This window comes from Carassius carassius, chromosome 41 (genome assembly GCF_963082965.1).
Source record: "Carassius carassius chromosome 41, fCarCar2.1, whole genome shotgun sequence".
NCBI lineage: Eukaryota > Metazoa > Chordata > Actinopteri > Cypriniformes > Cyprinidae > Carassius > Carassius carassius.
This window is the reverse complement of record NC_081795.1, coordinates 5,558,803-5,577,800: the sequence shown is the minus strand read 5'-3', so window position 1 is coordinate 5,577,800 and position 18,998 is coordinate 5,558,803. Positions and strand designations below refer to the sequence as shown.

The following is an 18,998-nucleotide window of genomic DNA, read 5'->3' as shown; positions in this document are numbered from 1 at the left end:
CAGTCCACTCACTCTCTCTCTCTCTCTCTCTCTCTCTCGCATTGATTACTCAGAGTCTGATCCAAACCGTTTGGCGTAGGCGCGGAGAGCGCGCGCATCATGACTAACACTTTATGATTTATTAGAGATTTAATTATCAAATGGCGGATTCGCAAATGATCGCTTTAGTACATTCGGCAGGCAATTATACAATAATGATATTAAATAGCGGGCAAAATCGGCTGCCAGGCCACCGGGAATTGTCCCGGTTCTCCCGGTGTCCAGTCCGCGCCTGATTTCCACAGACACGCAGAATGTGCAAGTCATATATTGAATTTTTGGGGCTTTATATTCACAGACACTAGTCCATGTCATGTTTTGATTCAAGTGTACTGACCTACTTTTGATTTAGTCATCCAAAATGTGGCATATTCCGTCCGCATTAGACATTTCGTTTTTATGACTGGATTCTACGAACCAGACTGTATTTCCGCATCCCGGAAATTATTAGGGCGTATGTCTCAGAATAGTCAGTGCAATTTGGGAAAGAAATCAGTTAAATCTGTATGTGGATGTGTGTAAATATTCAAATGTAATCCCCTTTGTAATCGTTAAAAATTTCATAAATAACTGTAATTTAATTACTCATCTTTTCGTAGTAACTGTAACTAATTACAGTTACAATAATTTTGTAATTAAATTACGTAACGCCGTTACATGTAACTAGTTACTCCCCAACACTGATTATAATTAACTAAAACTCTAAACTGAAAGTTTTATTGTTGACTGAAATAAATATGATGTTTTTTATATTTCAGCTAGTTGCCAAAGCAACACTTCTAATTTTTTTATTTAGTTTAACTTTATGCAGTAAAAAAACAAGTTAAAACTGAAATAACAATTAATAAAAGTTAATAAATAAAACAAAAATAATCAAAAAAAATAAAAAAACAAAAAATGTCAAAAAAATTACTAAACTAAACTAATTACCGTAATATACCGTATATAAGAAATGACAACAAATTACTAAAACATTAACTGAAGTTAAAGATATAAATATTATTAAGTTATATATTAAAGATATATATATAAAAAAATAGTATTTCAATGATACTAAAATAACTGGTTATTATAGCTCTGTTTCAAAACCTAGTGAGCTGTACCTAGACAGCATTTTATGGAATCATAGGTGCTTTTGAGTGTGATTGTGTTTATTAGCCACATACCCAGGTCTTGTATGTGTGCTCTTTCCTGAGCCTCCAGATATAGTAGACTGTAGCCGTTCCATAACTCTGTTAGACCCGAAGGACAAGTGGGCACAATCTCAGACTGGCTGTGTATCACCAAAAGGAAGCCAGAGGAAGACGGTCCAGGAGGACCCTGATCACCAACTGATCCTTGTGGTCCTGGCATGGATAAAGATGTCACGATCGGTGTTACAGAACACACAGGAGAGAGAACCAATTGCGGGTATGTATTTATTAAAGGGGCAATCCAAAGAATAAACAGTCCAGGCAGGGGTCGATATCCAACAAATCCAAACACAAACAAAACACGAAGGCAAGGCAAGGCAAGGCAAGGCAAGGCAAGGCAAGGCAAGGCAAGGCAAGGCAAGGCAAGGCAAGGCAAGGCAAGGCAAGGCAAGGCAAGGCAAGGCAAGGCAAGGCAAGGCAAGGCAAGGCAAGGCAAGATGACGGACATGAATTAACATTAACATTAAACAAGGACTCCGTAACACAGACTCAGACAGACCGGGTATAAATACACAGAAGGATAATGAGGGAACAGGAGACAGGTGGGGAACAATCAATTACTCAACAAGGAGGAAGGTGACCAAATAAGGGAACAGGAAGTGATAAGGTGACAGACACCGTGAGAAAGGGGGACATCTAGTGGAAACTCAGGGACACAACCCAGACACTGTGACAAAAGAAATGTATGGAGAAATGGTTGGGTCGATGTGAGTCACTCTGGACAAAAACATCTGCTAAATAAATGAATGTAAATGTAGTGGATGAATGATGGCAGGAGGAAACAGGATACAACAGTGTCAGGCACAGTTGAGTCAATAATTACTGTAAGTTGTTAACAATATACAAAAACACACCCCGAGAGCCTTTTTCTCCTTTCTCTCCAATCTCTCCAGGGTTTCCAGATAGTCCCTGTGGTCCTTCTGACCCACGAGATCCATCAAACCCAGATTCTCCTTTTTGTCCCTTTATACCTGAGCAAAAATAGGCAGTGTTCATCCAAACACAAACAATTCTGCTCATTTACTTACCCTCTATTGCACTTCTGCACGTTCAAACATTAAGATTCTGACATTAATGACAGAAAACAATAAAGGTTTTCTCTCATACATTACTAATGTAATACATCTGAATATTTTATAATCAAGAAAAACTGTTGTTTAGACTACTTTAAGTGTATACAGTGCTTTTTGCAAATGCGAAGTTATTTATATATATATATATATATATATATATATATATATATATACTTATAGATATATTATTTTAATAGTAGTCTTGGCATTGAAGAAGTTGTGTTATTTTGGTATTACCATATTGCCCCGAATATAAGACGACCCTGATTATAAGAAGACCCCCCATTTTTCAGATGTACCTTTTTGAAAACCAAATCTCTTTTTTTCTCTCTCTCTTTCTCTCTCTCTCTCTGTAAAACACATTTTTTCTTAAATTATTTTCATATTGCATATTTTTCCTATTTTAATTTTAGTTTTAAAAGTATGGTAAATACTTATAAAATGTACGAACAATAGCCACATTTAAAAATATACACATTTTGATATACCATAAAAACAACAGGTAGCCCATTTGAATTATATAAAATTTAGTCCATCCATCTCATAGTAGCCTACCAAAATTTTACTAAATGTAGAAGTGAAATCTTATTGTAGTCTTCAAATCTGGGAACTAATGTCTTATGTTTTAAAACTCCTTGCAGTGAAAGTTTGGTCACATCAGGCTAATGACAGTCACGACATGATTGTTGTGGGTGTATTACTGACATGTTAAAGTCTAGACCCTGAATATAAGACGACCGTGTTTTTTTCAGATGCATTTCCAAGAAAAAAAAAACATTGTCTTATACTTGAGACTATACGATACTTATATATTATATAGTATTATATAATATAAAGTAAAGTAAAATTTTAAATTAGCTTTTATTTTTATATATTTATTATTAATTTTAGTGATATATTTATATATATATATATATATATATATATATATATATATATATATATATATACATATATATATAGCTTTAATACATTTTTAATTCACTGAAACTTATTTTCACTGTATTTCACAGTATTTCAATAATCTTATAATCTATACATTTATGGTTTTCATCTAATATTTATATTTTATTATAATTTAATAAATTTCAATGATTTTGAATTTAGTTAACAATAACACCTCTGCCTAAAATGGGAAATGTTTCATGATCTTATGAAAATAAACATGCTGCTATTAAATTGAGCTGTACCATTTGGACCCTCGGTACCATTAGGTCCATGTTCACCAGATTCACCAACCGGGCCAGGTGCACCAGGAGCACCAGGAGGACCCGGAGGAAGGGGACAAGGAGTAGGAGGAATTATGACAGTCCCAGGGTCTCCTTTAAGCCCTACACATAAAAAGGGAGAAAGAAATAGAAAGATATAAGGTATAAATCATAACTTTACTGACTCATAAGATGGTCAGCTTGATGATCTGAAGGTTTCAATGACCTGGGTCCCCTATGTCTCCTTTTGGACCACAGAGTCCTTGGGGCCCACAATCACCTCTGGGGCCAGGGAGTCCTGGAAGGCCCATAAGTCCACATTGTCCTCTTTCACCTGTGGAATAATAATAACAGAACAACCTGAATGACACAACTGTGAATGAAACTGTGAATGAAATGAAAGTGGCTGCAGGAGCCTTTTTAATGCAATTATATATTTGTCCATTGCATGGCGCTCTTGTATGGTATATTAGGGCATTTGGTGAATTAGACAACAGGTAACAGGTGTGTATTGGTAGTAGGGAAGCACACAGTTTTTGACTGTTCAGGATCACGGTAATACAGTACATGCTGACCATGCTTATTGAATTAGATGTGTTAGAATGAGCTGAACAGTATGTGCTGAATCTAAAAGGTATAGACTTGATATTCACATTCTGTGAACTCAGAAAATGACACCACTCCTATTACTAATACCAGCAGCTTAGTGAAAAGCTAATACAGTGGCCCCAAAACATTTTGGACTCATAAACCAAACTTTTAATGAAAGCTGTTTTCTTTACCTTTTGGACCTTTTAGTCCCTCGCACCCTGGGAGGCCACTGGGCCCACACGATCCTCTTTGTCCTTTACACCCTGGTGACCCAGGATAACCTGGGTCACCACAATCCCCACTCACTGTGAACACACAGCCTGCCTCTCCGTTCTCTCCCTTTGGCCCTGCAAACAGCAAAACATACACCATACACAAACAGTAATAAATCTATTTATAAACACGTAGCCTACATAGGCACATTACAGTTTGTCTTCCTGATTTGTATCAGTGCTATCCAACTTAGACCTCAAATTCTACATGTACGCAACATTTGTGCCTCCAAATGTCCACACACACCTGGAGGTCCATCTCGCCCAGCACAACCCCGTTCTCCACTAGGTCCATGTTTAGGAGTCCTACATTCTGGACCACGACAGCCTGGAGGACCCATTGGACCAGGGTCTCCTATTAAAAACAAAAAAGTAGAAAGACAAGGCAGCGTGGATTAAAGTAGATCATGAACGTGATTGTGCTGCCTGATTTACAATCTACAATTCTGCTTGTTAAGATATTGAAATTAGCCAACAGTATCATAGAAACAAAGTGCACTACCATTCAAAAATGTTCAGTCGGTACACATTTCATTGCCGCATTTTTATGAAACTGAAAGGGAAGCCTCCTGTACAGTCATACAGCAATCGTCACTATTAGAAATTATGAATAGGTTGAATAGGATTATGAGTTATGTACCTTGGCACCCACACAATCCATTGGGACCTCGAACACCTGTTTGTAATGGGCCTCGCAACCCTGGGTCTCCTGGAGTGCCCTTGTCTCCAGTCAGCCCTTTATTGCCCCTACAACCGTTTATACCCTGTCCTGAAGGACAATTAAAGAGAGAGGGAATGACAAGGATGTTTTCAAGCTGGCAATATCAAAACAAACTTCTGACAGCATAAACAAATTGCGAATGAATCGCACCTCGACACCCCTTTTCACCGTTGTACCCCTCCAGGCCGTCCAGTCCATGGAGTCCTGGGGGCCCCGGAGGTCCTGAATATGATTTTTTTTAGTTTAAAATGTATATATGATTGTTCTAGTTTTGAAATTTGTGTCAGCATCAGTTTATTTGAACATAGCATAAGTATTCAAACCTCTAAGGCCAATCCTTCCTGGGTTTCCCTTAGGGCCCGGGGGACCTGGACATCCAGGGGGACCTTCTGGACCATGTCTTCCACAAGGACCTGGGGGCCCAACGACTCCTGAAAAGCATAAGGTGCATTAAAATAGGTTTAAGATGTTCATTCACAGGTATGTGCATGTTAATTTAGAACCTGATGTATCCATTTAACAATGGGTATTTTACCTGGAAGTCCAGTCAGGCCATTGTTCCCAGGTGGTCCAGGTGGACCAGAGCATCCCCTAGGCCCTTGTGGGCCAGGGTCACCGCAGTCTCCTTCACCACCAGGAGGAGCTATTGTGAAGAAAGAGAATGTTTCTACAGTTCTATCAGTTTCCCCATGCATTACTGTATTATAGAAATATATATTAAAGTACATGAACGAAAGAGGACAATAGGATGAACATTACCTGACACGCCTCTGTCTCCACATGGCCCTCTCTCACCTGTTAGTCCTGGCTCACAAATAGATTCACCTTTGTCACCTATACAAGACAGTACAAGGAGGTTTTTCAATAAATATAACTTCAAAGGAGAGTTAAATGTGCAGATTGAATATAATATAATAATACTCTAATACATCATTATAATATAATAATGCACTCATTGTATGGGTCATATGTTGGAATATGTACACATACACTGTTCAGAGGTTTGGGGTCAGTATGACTTTGTTGACAGTAAAAACTCCTACTTTGTTACTAAAGATTCTATATTTTAAATAAATGGGGTTCCTTTAAACTTAAAAAAAAATAAGCATGGTTTACACAAATATTAAGCCGCAAAACAGTTTTCAACATTGATAATGATAAGAAACATTTTGAAGGGTTGTGTGGGTTTGAGTATGCAAGGTTTCAAGCATTGTATTTTACCTTTAGGACCATCAAACCCAGGGAAACCAGGGGTTCCTGACAGACCACACAATCCAGGATCACCCTACAAAGAAACAAGCTTTAATGACTACGATTTACATATAGTTATAGCTCATTTACATTAGCCCTGTTTACCTACACTATATATATATATATATATATATAGTCAATATATATATATATATATATATATATATATATATATATATATATATATATATATATATATATATATATATATATGTCAGGACAATCAAAGCAACAACAAAATTCAAATCATTTGGCAAGAAGATTATATTTAAAAAAAGACCTTCCACTCACCTGATCACCATTATCACCTGGGAATCCCACAATTCCCTTTGGCCCACGCTGCCCACGTGCACCAGGCACACCGCACAGCCCAGGAATGCCTGGTGGTCCACACTGGCCACATTCAAACCCAGGAGCTCCATTATGTCCCGCACACCCAGGTTGTCCAGGCGGACCTGGGTCCCCCTTATTACCTGCAAGTAAACCACATAAAGTGGTGAAGTTTTTTTTCTCTCCCAAGGTTAAAAACCAATATAGGATTTGAGTATCTGTTATAGATTTACCCCTTTCTCCACAGAAACCATTCCCGCCAATAGGTCCAGGTGGCCCTACCTGGCCTTTCAATAGCACTGGAACTATGTCTCCCAGAGGTCCTGGAGGTCCAATGCATCCTGTGAAATACAAGAAACATTTAAGAACATGTATATTTAATACATTTAACTGCCATCATCACATTAGATCTGACCTAAAGCATGACAATATAGCATTTTATAGTGTTTTAAAGTACCTTTCTGGCCCTTGGCTCCATTTACCCCTGGGCAACCTGGATATCCACTGAAACCCCTAATGCCTTTCGGTCCAGGGGGCCCTAAAGAGCCAGTCCTCCCTTTGTTGCCAGGACAGCCATCTTGACCAGGACATCCAGGCAAACCTGAGTTGCAATACCACATGAAAACTGAGAAAACCTCTTTATATCTATTTCTAAATATTTATAAAACATACTGTACATTTAAATGGGAATTTGATATAACACACTTCAAAAAAAGAAATAAAATATTTTAGTGTTGAAACTAATGTCCACATAAATATAAACAGTATACAGTACTTTGCTCAACAGTGTGGAGATATATATATATATATATATATATATATATATATATATATATATATATATATATATATATATATATATATATATATATATATATATATATAATTTATTAACTATTAATATTAACACAATAATAATGGCATTTAATATCAATATCATTAATAATAATTATAATTTTTGATATTAACAAATTAATGCTTTTATTCAGCAAGAATGCTTCAATTTTATATGAATTAAAAAAAATCCACAAATCCAAAAATATTTCCTCAAAAATATTCAGCAACTATTTTTGGCTTTGATAATATTTATTGATCGGCAAATCAGCATATTAGAAGGAATTCTGAAAGATCATGTGACATTAAAGACTGGAGTAATAGCTAATACAGCTTTGCATCAAAGGAATAAATGACTAAATAAATGAAATTAAATTATAAATGAAATTAAAATAAACCATTTTTATTGTAATAATATTTCACAATATTACTGTATTTTGTATTAAATAAATGTGATATTGAGCATAAGAGACTTCTTTCAAAAATGTAAAACTAAAAACTAGCATTGACGGTAACATCCATCTTAACTGTACATTTGTTCCAGTTAAGCAAAATGTTGCAATACACAGTTAGCAATTTGTTTAAATGTCACATGACAGATCACATTTATTGAATGAAGAGCCGCTCATCAGACCTGTGAAAAGATTCTTTACCCTTTGGTCCAGGGCATCCAGGGTTTCCACAGTCCCCTTTGAATCCTGTAGGTCCTTGAAGGCCTGCACATCCTTGATTGCCCGGGGTACCAAGCATACCACATTCTCCTTTGGCTCCAATGCATGATGATCCTGCCTCCCCGGGCGATCCTTTCTCTCCAGAGCACCCTAACACAGAAAAGTGACATAATTATGAGAATAATCTTAACAAGCCTCTGTTCATACAATGGTCTCTACTCACCTCTTTGTCCAGTGAAGCCTGGTGGTCCTGTTTTACCAGGTGGACCAGCTTGTCCTTTGTCACAGTGCTCTGGTCTCCCACCTGGGCAACCAGGGGCTCCTGGTGTACCATCCATTCCGTTTTCCCCTTTTCTACCAGGAAAACCAGGAACTCCACATGCACCTGCAGAAAAAAAATATATTAAAATTGATTATACTAGTATTTACTGGGATATTTTCAGATATTTTCAACCATTAAATACAAATTTCTTTATATCCTATTGCTGTTTTCCAGATATTACTCCACTCTCAATGTCTCAGTGTGGTACCTTGCAATCCATTTGGTCCAGTAGGTCCAGGGACACCTTTAGGGCCCTGACATCCCTGAATTCCAGAGGGCCCTTTCGGTCCTGGAGCCCCTGTAATACAGTCGCCAGAACACCCTTTTAGACCCTGGCATCCACGATTACCAGGTGTGCCAGGTGAGCCACAAACACTGTGGCCATCTGGACCAGTGTCACCAGGATCTCCTGAACATCCAACTGGACCTGCGGATGAGATAACAGGGATTTAGATTTTTGTAATACTTTCCAACTTAATGCGCTCTAGTCGAGTTGATAGTAAGGATATATCATGCAGGCACAGAATAATTAATAAATACATGTGAATAGAATAAAAAAATAATGTGTTTTTATTAAGGGATTTATAATATTCATAAAGTTGAACAGAAATGTTTTTAAATAAACCAAAACCTTGTATGCTCTACCTTTAAGTCCTGTTACCGTACAGTCACCAGGGTCTCCAATCTCTCCCTTGGGACCATATGGTCCATTCTGTCCGATGCATCCTGGCTTTCCAAGCTTACCTTTCTCACCTGGAAGAAAAAATGAAGGTTTTGGTCATACACAGTATCCTATAACTACTCTATCATCAGTGTCATGATATTTCTACTTTAAGAATTGGTTCCCTTTCAATTCATATATTTGTAGTTTAAGAGAAAAAGAAATTTAGTCAAAAAAAGATTTACTTCATTAGTTCAACATACATTTTGCAACAAAACATCATTAACTACATAAAGTATGATCTTGATATGTAGAATACATTTGGAAGTTGAGAAATAAAGACCATATTGATTTCAAATTTACAACTATTTCTCTAATTTATCTTAGTTCTCTAAACTAAGTTCATTTCGTCAAAAGAATTAAAATTCACACATTTTTGCACAGATTTTGTGACCTAATGTCCATCTCATCATTTTCAATTAATTTTATTAACATCAATAAAGATATCAAAATTTTTATCTATTGATTATATAATTTACCAAGGTATAACCACAAAAGTGCAATCTATAATTAATCAAACTAGATCTAGAATTAAAATCGGCACCCAATGAAATACATTACATTTACATTTAGCTGACGCTTTTATCCAAAGCGACTTACAATTGCTATATATGTCAGAGGTCACACGCCTCTGGAGCAACTAGGGGTTAAGTGTCTTGCTCAGGGACACATTGGTGTGTCACAGTGGATTCGAACCCAGGTCTCTCACACCAAAGGCATGTGTCTTGTCCACTGCGCCATCACCACCCCATAGAGAAAAAAATGAGCAAAAGTATGTAAAATATAATACAATTTATGATAGACTTTGAGGTAAATGTACACTTCTAGGTACTCTACTCTTATTCTTTCAGTTGTGTCTTTTTTTCAACCAAACTGAGAGAGGTCTCACTCTTTCATACAAAAAATATTTAAATATATATTTACCTTTACAACCAGGCATCCCTTTGCAACCAGGGGCTCCACGTATGCCAGGTCCACAGGGCAGTGTATCACCTACCAAAAATTGAGACGTGCTTAATTTTTATTTTTATTTTTAAAGAAATTATTGCCGACTTTTGAATGGTAGTGTGCATTACTCATCATTAACAGATTTCAACATCCTCCATACTGATGCTGGTTTTCAACATATTGTATAACTGTACAGAGCTGAAAAAGTGGCTGGATATCAATTTATCATAGAATCAAAACCTTACTCAGCTTTGTGACACTTACCTTGAACGCCTTTAGGACCAGGAGGTCCCGTCTGGCCTTGAGGTCCTTGGCACCCTTGTTGCCCCCGTCGCCCAACTGACCCCATCATATTCGGGCCAGGAAGACCAGCTGGACCTCTTACGCCTCTCACACCAGCAGCCCCTGGACACCCCATGTCACCCGGTGGACCAACAATACAATCTCCCTGGGAAAGATTTTTGTTTTTTATAGAAACTAATTAATGTAATTAATGTAATTGATAAAAAATACAGTACAGTCAGTAATATTGTGAAATATTATTACAGTTAATATAAATAACTGTTTTTCATTTTAATACAGGTGCAACTCAATAAATTAATTGTCATGGAAAAGTTCACTTATTTCAGTAATACAACTCAAAATATGATACTCGTGTATTAAATAAAATCAGTGCACACAGACTGAAGTAGTTTAAGTCTTTGGTTCTTTTAATTGTGATGATTTGGCTCACATTTAACAAAAACCCACCAATTCTCAACAAATTTGAATACTTCATAAGAACAAAACATTTTTAGTGAATTGTTGGCCTTCTGGAAAGTATGTTCATATACTGTACATGTACTCAATACTTGGTAGGAGCTCATTTTGCTTTAATTTCTGCCTCAATTCAGCGTGGCACGGAGGTGATTGTGGCACTGCTGAGGTGGTGTGGAAGCCCAGGTTTCTTTGACAGTGGCCTTCAGCTCATCTACATTTTTTGGTCTCTTGTTTCTCATTTTCCTCTTGACAATAGCTCATAGATTCTCTCTGGGGTTCAGGTCTGATGAGTTTGCTGGCCAGTCAAGCACACCAACACCATGGTCATTTAACCAACATTTGGTGCTTGTGGACAGGAGCCAAATCCTGCTGGAAAATAAAATCAGCATCTTCAAAAAGCTGCAGCAGAAGGAAAAATTAAGTGCTCCAAAATTTCCTGGTAAACGGATGCACTGACTTTGGTTTTCAAAAAACACAATGGACCAACACCAGCAGATGACACTGAACCCCAAATCATCACAGACTGTGGGAACTTAACACCGGACTTCAAGCAACTTGGGCTATGGGCTTATCCACCCTTCCTCCAGACTCCAGGACTTTGGTTTCCAAATGAAATACAAAACTTGCTCTCATCTGAAAAGAGGACTTTGGACCACTGGGCAACAGTCCAGTTCTTCTTCTCCTTAACCCAGGTAAGACACCTCTGACGTTGTCTGTGGTTCAGGAGTGGTTAAACAAGAGGAATAAGACAACTGTAGCCAAATTCCTTGACACATCTGTGTGTGGTGGCTCTTGATGCCTTGACCCAAGCCTCGGTCCATTCCTTGTGAATTTCTCTAAAATTCTTCAATTGAGTTTGCTTGACAATCCTCATAAGGCTTTGGTTCTCTCCATTGGTTGTGCATCTTTTTCATTCACACTTTTCCTTCTACTCAACTTTCTGTTAACATGCTTGGATACAGCACTCTGTGAATAGCCAGCTTCTTTGGCAATGAATGTTTGTGGCTTACCCTCCTTGTGAAGGGTGTCAATGATTGTCTTCTGGACAACTGTCAGATTAGCAGTCTTCCCTATGATTGTGTAGCCTAGTGAACTGAACTGAAAGACCATTCAAAAGGCTCAGAAAACCTTTGCAGGTGTTTTGAGTTGATTGGTTGATTGGCATGTCACCATATTCTAATTTGTTGAGATGAACTGGTGGGTTTTTGCAAAAATCATCACAATTAAAAAAACCAAAGACATAAACTACTTCAGTCTGTGTGCACTGAATTTATTTAATACACAAGTTTCACAATTTGAGTTGAATTACTGAAATAAATGAACTTTTCTACGACATTCTAATTTATTGAGATGCACCTGTGTATTTTAAAATGCATTTTATCCTGGTGATGGTAAAGCTGAGTTTTCAGTAGCCATTACTCAATGAAAAAGTGTTACATGATTTTAATAAAACATTATGCATGTTAGTATGTATATATATATATATATATATATATATATATATATATATATATATATATATATATATATAATTTGATTATTGTTTAAATGTCTTACCATAGGTCCAGGATCTCCAGGGACACCAATCTTCCCATCAGCTCCTTTCCTCCCGCTACATCCTGGTTTTCCACACGATCCAACAGATCCTGCATCACCTTTATCCCCTTTAACATAATGCAAAAATTCCTTAAGTTCTGATAACTGCATATCAGTTTGTACGTAAAATAAAGATGAGAGATTTGATAGATAACCTAAGAAAAAGAGAAGAAATATAAAAATTCTGACAATGCTTGGGGATAAAGAAACATTATAGTTTAACTGGCAGGCATTTAACATAACAGTTCATTCTGTATTATAGTATCAAACTTAAACTTAGATGTTAGACCATTGTTGGTCTTAAAATGTTTACGAAATTAAAACAATCTATTAATGGCAAATATGTTTCACCCGTTCTGCACATCACCATCACATCTCCTTTCTCTCCTTTAGCCCCTCTGACACCTATGAAGCCTCTGGGACCCTGAGAAACAACAACAGACACAAACAAAAATAAGTACACACACATACACAAGCACCATACAAAAAAAGAATTCTACATGAATTTCAACCACGTTTACGTACAGTTACACCTCTCACACCCATCTCTCCAGTGGGTCCAACATTGCCAGGAGGACCCTGACACCCTGTTTGCCCAGGACAACCAGGGACACCCGGAGGGCCTGGAGGGCCCGGATCTCCGGGTAAATCACCAAGTGGGTCACATGCACATCCCCCATCAGGACCTGAAAGGAAACACAAAGAAAAGATGGGTTAGAAAAGATGCACCCTTTGCTGTCTCCTAATGGACACTGATACACAATACACACAACTTTATAGTTGGTACAAAAGAATGAAAAATATTCAGCACCATGGACAGCACAATATAAGACATTCCTCTGTTCAATTATTAAAAGATTTTGGCTAACTTGATAATGCTTTCATCTACAAATGAGATGAATGTTTAAAAAATTCATGAGATAAAGTATAGACAGTAATACACAGTATAGTACAGTATGTACACTACAAAAATTGCACCAAAAAGTGCAAAAAAGTTTGGACAATTAGGATCAATATGACATTACCTAACAAAATATAAAAAAAATCGAATATTTTAAGCAAAACATTTATAGTAACATTTGACAAAATAAAACAAAATATATACTGTATATATTTTGGCAATAGCCAAAAAAACATTGTATGGTCAAAATGATAGATTTTTCTTTCATGCCAAAACTCATTAGGATACTAAGTAAATATCATGTTCCATGAAGATATTTTGTAAATTTCCTACCGTAAATATATCAAAACTTTATTGTTTAAAAGTTTAGGGTAAGATTTTCTTTTCATGTTTTTGTCATACGTCTCTTATGCTGCATTTATTTCAGTATTGTGAAGTATCATTACAATTTAAAATAATAGTTTTTGTTTAGTTTTTTAATTTTGATAGATTTTAAAATGTAATTCATTCCTGTGATGCAAAGCTAAATTCAATGTCACATGATCCTTCAGAAATCATTCTAATATGCTGATTTGCTGCTCAAGAAATATTTATTATTATTATTATCATCAAACTTTTAAAACAATTGATTAATATTAGTGTGGAAACCATAATTCATTTTTTTAAGTATTCTTATTATAAAAACTAACCTTTTCTTCCCTGAACACCTTTTAATCCAGGAGGCCCTCTATTTCCAGCCTGTCCAGTTTCTCCACGTATACCAGTCAGGCAGTAGTAACCTGTATCACAGCCCGAAACTCTCATCACATTGTATTTGTTGTATTTCTTAAGAATGATAGTGTTACTCTCAAAGTTGTATGTCTTACATATTTAAGGTATGATGTTACATGTTTAAGGGTGTAAGATAAATGTATGTAGCATGTGACAGTCAAAACATTGTGCTCACCACAAACTGTTCACTCGAAACACACGACGAGACAAATGTTCACACCGTAACAGGATGGACATACACACAAAAGACAACATGCAAACAGGCAAACAAAGAAGGATGAAATGCTTTTGAAGGGCATACAGTAACTTCAGTGATGATGCACACATATGTACATTATCAATAATGTCAACAAATTGAGACATAGGTTAGTGTGTCTACACTAAACATGATAAATGTTTTATTAATATTAAGAATAAGAATATTAAATAAAAAGGGCAAAATATTTCAAAAGACATCTCAGTGAAAAAAAGGCAATAAAAAAAAAGTAAACAAAAGCATTATTTGAACTAAATAAACATGCGTGCATTTTATACAGGTTTGTACAGATAGTTTCAATTTGACAATTCGTCAGGGCTGATTCAGACAGAAAATAGAAAATGTAACAATTTGAAGGGGGGAAAAATCCACATCTACTCACCAGAATTCCCAGGATTTCCACTTTGTCCTTTGGGTCCAGGGCAGCCCGGTTTTCCAGGTTCCCCTAGAGGAAAAGAGATTGTATGTTAATAAATTATATTACAAAACCATTAAAAAAAATCTTCTTCTATATTTTTTTTTTACATTTAAATTGAAAGAGTGAGAAAATAGTACACTACAGTAAAAAAGTTTGGGGTCCGAAAGTGTTTTATTAATTTATTTATTAAAGAATGGATTGATTAAATGCACAAAAAAAAAACATTTATAATGTTAAAAAAAGATTTAGATTTCAAATAAATGCTGTTCTTTTGAACTTTCTATTCATCAAAGAATCCTGAAACAAATGCATAATGACAAAATATATTGCAGAATATCGCAATATATTTAAAATCACAATAAGATTGTATTGTGACACAAGTATCGTGATAATATCGTATCGTGGGGCCTCTGGTAATTCCTACCCCTAACATGCATACTTATCCTATTTTGGACAAAACTACTGATCTTTGAATACGATTATTAATAATTCCACAAAGACCTACAGCTTTAGTGTCCCTCAAATCCCATAAATGATGTAATTTTTCATATGATTAAAGACAAAAAACTGTAATTAAAAAGTACCGTCAGTTCAAAACAAGAAAAAAAAAAAAAAAATTATTACCGGCCCTAACATGTCAGTCAAACAAATAATATAATAAGTCTTTCAAATCATTAGAATGTCTATTAAAATGAAATATTTTGTAGTTTGTAGTAAAAAATTATTTTTTAATTATAGTATTACCATTTAAGAGTGACCCGCATAGCTTTCCTGGGTCACCTTTTTCTCCTTTGAGTCCATTAAGACCTGGCAGACCACATTCACCCACTGGACCTAAAAGCAGAGAGGAGTTAGAAAGAGAATCGAGAGAAGGAAGAAAAACGCACACTAAGACGTCTAAGACCACACTTATGATTTACAATATATAAATAACATACAAAGATAATATTTAAGATAATTCACACCTGTTATACATGCTCCTGGATCACCAGGGGGTCCAGGTATACCCGGCATTCCTCTATCCCCAGGAAGTCCCGCTGCACAAGGAAGCCCACGATCTCCAGGTGGTCCTACAGCACACATAAAAATAAATATAAAAAATTGAATACTTTTTAAATTAAATATGATATATACATTTTAAAATGTTCTTGTATAATTGAAATGCATATTATACATTTGATATATAAATACAATGACATATAAAAAAGATATATCAAAAACCCAAACAGACCTGCCTCATCTGAAACTCTCAATATAAAGCAGTACAGTACATTTCACATGTGTTTGTTCTGATTCCAACTCCATTACCTATCACATGGTTGTAATAGCACTCTGGGTTTCCTTTATGTCCGGGGTCACCTTGGTAGCCCTGTTACATATTCACAGTCGTAGTGTCAGCAGACAAATTACAATATACTGAAGGCAACTCTTTCTAAATCAATGTATTTCATACAGTGCATAGCCAAGTCAGAATCTGTGCCTGACCTTTGGCCCTTGGATGCCACATAGACCAGGAAGACCAATATCCCCACATGGACCCTGTCAGAATTGACAAGCTGTTTAATTCAACGAACCATTCATTTCAAAATACATAAGTCATTATTAATAATAATTCTGAAGGATTATGAAGTGTACCTTAAGTCCTTGAGAGCTTCTTCTGCCTGGACATCCAGGAAGACCCTATTGTTTAAAAAAACACAACAACAAATATAACTGAAAAGTAAACAAAGAATGAATATAAGAGTTTTGGTTATAAAATTTGAAAATAATTTTCTGGCTTGCTTTCAAAATTGCTTTTTACTATTACATGCTTTATAGTCTTAATTGTTGATTTGAGGTGTTATGTTCGGCTGGATTGTGGTGTTGGTTTGTAGTGAATCAATTAATATAGTGAAGAATCTTACTCTGGGACCAGAGAGCCCAATTATGCCTTTCTGTCCTTCTTCTCCTGGAGGCCCTTCACAACCCTGAAAACACATAGATGAATGTAAAACCACATTAACGAGCTTCAACTAACACAGAATACATATCAGGGCTTGATAAACTGATAAATTCAAATAAATATACCGCAATACTCACCTCTGCCCCAGGTACTCCACAAATTCCTCTCGGTCCCTTTTTCCCCTGTGAAAAAAGTTATAAAATTCCACCATCATTTACTTCTTGGAAGCTGCCTGGCATCCTTATAAAACCTCAACTACTGAAAACTCATTTCACGTATGCAAGTTTTACCTTATCGCCTTTTACACAGTCTTCTGGGTTAGGCTCCACATATTCAAATGGACCTGGTTCACCCTGAGGACCCTGTTCGCCCTGTAATAGAATCAAGACGATGTTGTTAAACACAAATTCATGTATGATGTAAAGCTAATACTGTCATGTGTGTTATGTACCTCATCTCCTTTTGGTCCTGGTAGTAATCTTCCTAGGTCTCCCTATGGAGAAACAGAACAAAATATCATCCAAGAACATTTATAATAATCTAAACGGCTTCGTTTCATGCACAGGTAGCAGAAGTGAAGCAGAAGCAGGAGTGCAAATGAAAACATGTGAAGAAATCTAGGGCTGCTGCACTTAAAGACCAGGTTTTCAAGCATATAAACTGTAAACTTTAGATGGAGAATCTTAAAATTCATTGGGTAGTACATGCAAAACTCACCGGTGGGCCTCTTCGACCTGATAATCCTTGTAAACCCTACAATAATACAAGAAGAAGTAGACATTAAATTAAATATATATATATATATATATATAAATAGATATTTAAAGATACTTTTTTGCCAAAACATTTAAACGTTTATGCCAAAACTGCATAAAAAGTCTCAGAAATGTGATAATCGACAAACAGAAAAACTTGTCTACATAATAGTATGGATGAATCAAAAATGGTGCTGTTTTGAAGAGTAAATGCTTTTCTCACCCTAAATCCATCAGGTCCCATTTTTCCTGGAGGACCTTCTGGGCCACATAAACCTTTCAGTCCCTTTTTGCAAATGAAAACACAGACACACACAAACAAGCCTAACTAATAAATAAAACTGCGCTAGTAAAGATCACATTAAAGTAATGCATTACAACTCATATAAGAACTGTTTTTTTGCACTCAGTACATACTTGTGGTCCAGAGATTCCAGAAAGTCCATCATCACCCTGTGAATGAGGTTAACAGAATTGTTGAGCATAAAAAATTACAAAAACATTTCACTGTTTAGGAAATCAGCTGTGTTTGCTTTTATATGAAACAGCACTGCTCATCCTCTGGACAACATGCAGAATTTTAGTCAGCAGTAATAAAATATAAACACATAAACTTAATTTTTGACATTACACTTACAGGTGTACCAGGAATGAAAGTTAAACTTGTAGACATGTCTCCTTTGGCTCCTTTTAACCCAGGTAGTCCCTGAAACAAGCAACAACAACAAAAAAAATGTACTGCAGGAATGAACACACAGAATGAACCCAGTCAACACAGAAGATAAAATACAATTTATATAAAATGCAATTAATATTGTAGATTCATTGCGTGTTAAGAAAAAAATGCCTGTAAAGTTTCTCATACCTTGGCTCCTGGGAGCCCGGGTCGTCCTATCTCACCATTCAACCCAAATTTCCCTCTGGCTCCATTACAGCCATCCTTCCCTGGAAAACCAGGAGGACCACCAGGCCCTGGATGACCCTGGAAGATATAATTTCATATAACATAATATAATAAAAAAAAAAAAAAATATATATATATATATATATATATATGCACATACACACAAACATATTTCATACTAATCACTCTTTACATAGAGCATTTCTATTGTTTAATATTGCATGCAGACTGTCACTTACAGGCACTCCGTCTAATCCAGCATGGCCCTTTTCTCCTTGAAATCCCTAATACAAAATTGTGCTTGAATCAAGGTCCTTGTATTGTGTTTTATAAGAATTGTGTATGGATGAGTATATATTTCTATGTACCTGGTCTCCTTTCGGGCCGGAGAGCCCAGGCCATCCTACGAATCCACTTTGACCCTTTTCACCATTAAGTCCTCGGGGGCCAGGCAAACCCCGAGGGCCCTGTGGGCCCTGCTGACCTAACACACCAGGATTCCCCTAGAAAACATTTCTTTAT

General features: G+C 36.2%; 1 protein-coding gene across 1 annotated transcript in view; it reads right to left on the bottom strand.

Annotated features, from left to right (window-relative positions):
- The window catches only part of LOC132123491 (collagen alpha-4(IV) chain-like), a 31,675-nt gene that overhangs the window by 3,119 nt on the left and 9,558 nt on the right, over window positions 1-18,998 (bottom strand). The window contains exons 4-45 of the mRNA XM_059534123.1: window positions 18,845-18,979; window positions 18,716-18,760; window positions 18,438-18,554; window positions 18,210-18,278; window positions 17,990-18,025; window positions 17,796-17,858; window positions 17,535-17,570; window positions 17,269-17,310; window positions 17,108-17,188; window positions 16,955-16,999; window positions 16,780-16,842; window positions 16,511-16,555; window positions 16,361-16,414; window positions 16,184-16,244; window positions 15,841-15,945; window positions 15,620-15,709; window positions 14,840-14,902; window positions 14,120-14,209; window positions 13,055-13,215; window positions 12,881-12,953; window positions 12,491-12,597; window positions 10,439-10,622; window positions 10,151-10,219; window positions 9,151-9,258; window positions 8,714-8,932; window positions 8,407-8,568; window positions 8,166-8,333; window positions 7,136-7,279; window positions 6,912-7,019; window positions 6,640-6,821; window positions 6,319-6,382; window positions 5,857-5,931; window positions 5,633-5,740; window positions 5,421-5,528; window positions 5,248-5,319; window positions 5,017-5,145; window positions 4,624-4,731; window positions 4,296-4,451; window positions 3,740-3,847; window positions 3,496-3,636; window positions 2,087-2,203; window positions 1,206-1,385 (exon numbers count right to left, since the gene is read on the bottom strand). Coding sequence (XP_059390106.1) covers window positions 1,206-1,385; window positions 2,087-2,203; window positions 3,496-3,636; window positions 3,740-3,847; window positions 4,296-4,451; window positions 4,624-4,731; window positions 5,017-5,145; window positions 5,248-5,319; window positions 5,421-5,528; window positions 5,633-5,740; window positions 5,857-5,931; window positions 6,319-6,382; window positions 6,640-6,821; window positions 6,912-7,019; window positions 7,136-7,279; window positions 8,166-8,333; window positions 8,407-8,568; window positions 8,714-8,932; window positions 9,151-9,258; window positions 10,151-10,219; window positions 10,439-10,622; window positions 12,491-12,597; window positions 12,881-12,953; window positions 13,055-13,215; window positions 14,120-14,209; window positions 14,840-14,902; window positions 15,620-15,709; window positions 15,841-15,945; window positions 16,184-16,244; window positions 16,361-16,414; window positions 16,511-16,555; window positions 16,780-16,842; window positions 16,955-16,999; window positions 17,108-17,188; window positions 17,269-17,310; window positions 17,535-17,570; window positions 17,796-17,858; window positions 17,990-18,025; window positions 18,210-18,278; window positions 18,438-18,554; window positions 18,716-18,760; window positions 18,845-18,979 — 4,291 coding nt within the window. The remainder of the gene's footprint in view (window positions 1-1,205; window positions 1,386-2,086; window positions 2,204-3,495; window positions 3,637-3,739; window positions 3,848-4,295; window positions 4,452-4,623; window positions 4,732-5,016; window positions 5,146-5,247; window positions 5,320-5,420; window positions 5,529-5,632; window positions 5,741-5,856; window positions 5,932-6,318; window positions 6,383-6,639; window positions 6,822-6,911; window positions 7,020-7,135; window positions 7,280-8,165; window positions 8,334-8,406; window positions 8,569-8,713; window positions 8,933-9,150; window positions 9,259-10,150; window positions 10,220-10,438; window positions 10,623-12,490; window positions 12,598-12,880; window positions 12,954-13,054; window positions 13,216-14,119; window positions 14,210-14,839; window positions 14,903-15,619; window positions 15,710-15,840; window positions 15,946-16,183; window positions 16,245-16,360; window positions 16,415-16,510; window positions 16,556-16,779; window positions 16,843-16,954; window positions 17,000-17,107; window positions 17,189-17,268; window positions 17,311-17,534; window positions 17,571-17,795; window positions 17,859-17,989; window positions 18,026-18,209; window positions 18,279-18,437; window positions 18,555-18,715; window positions 18,761-18,844; window positions 18,980-18,998) is intronic.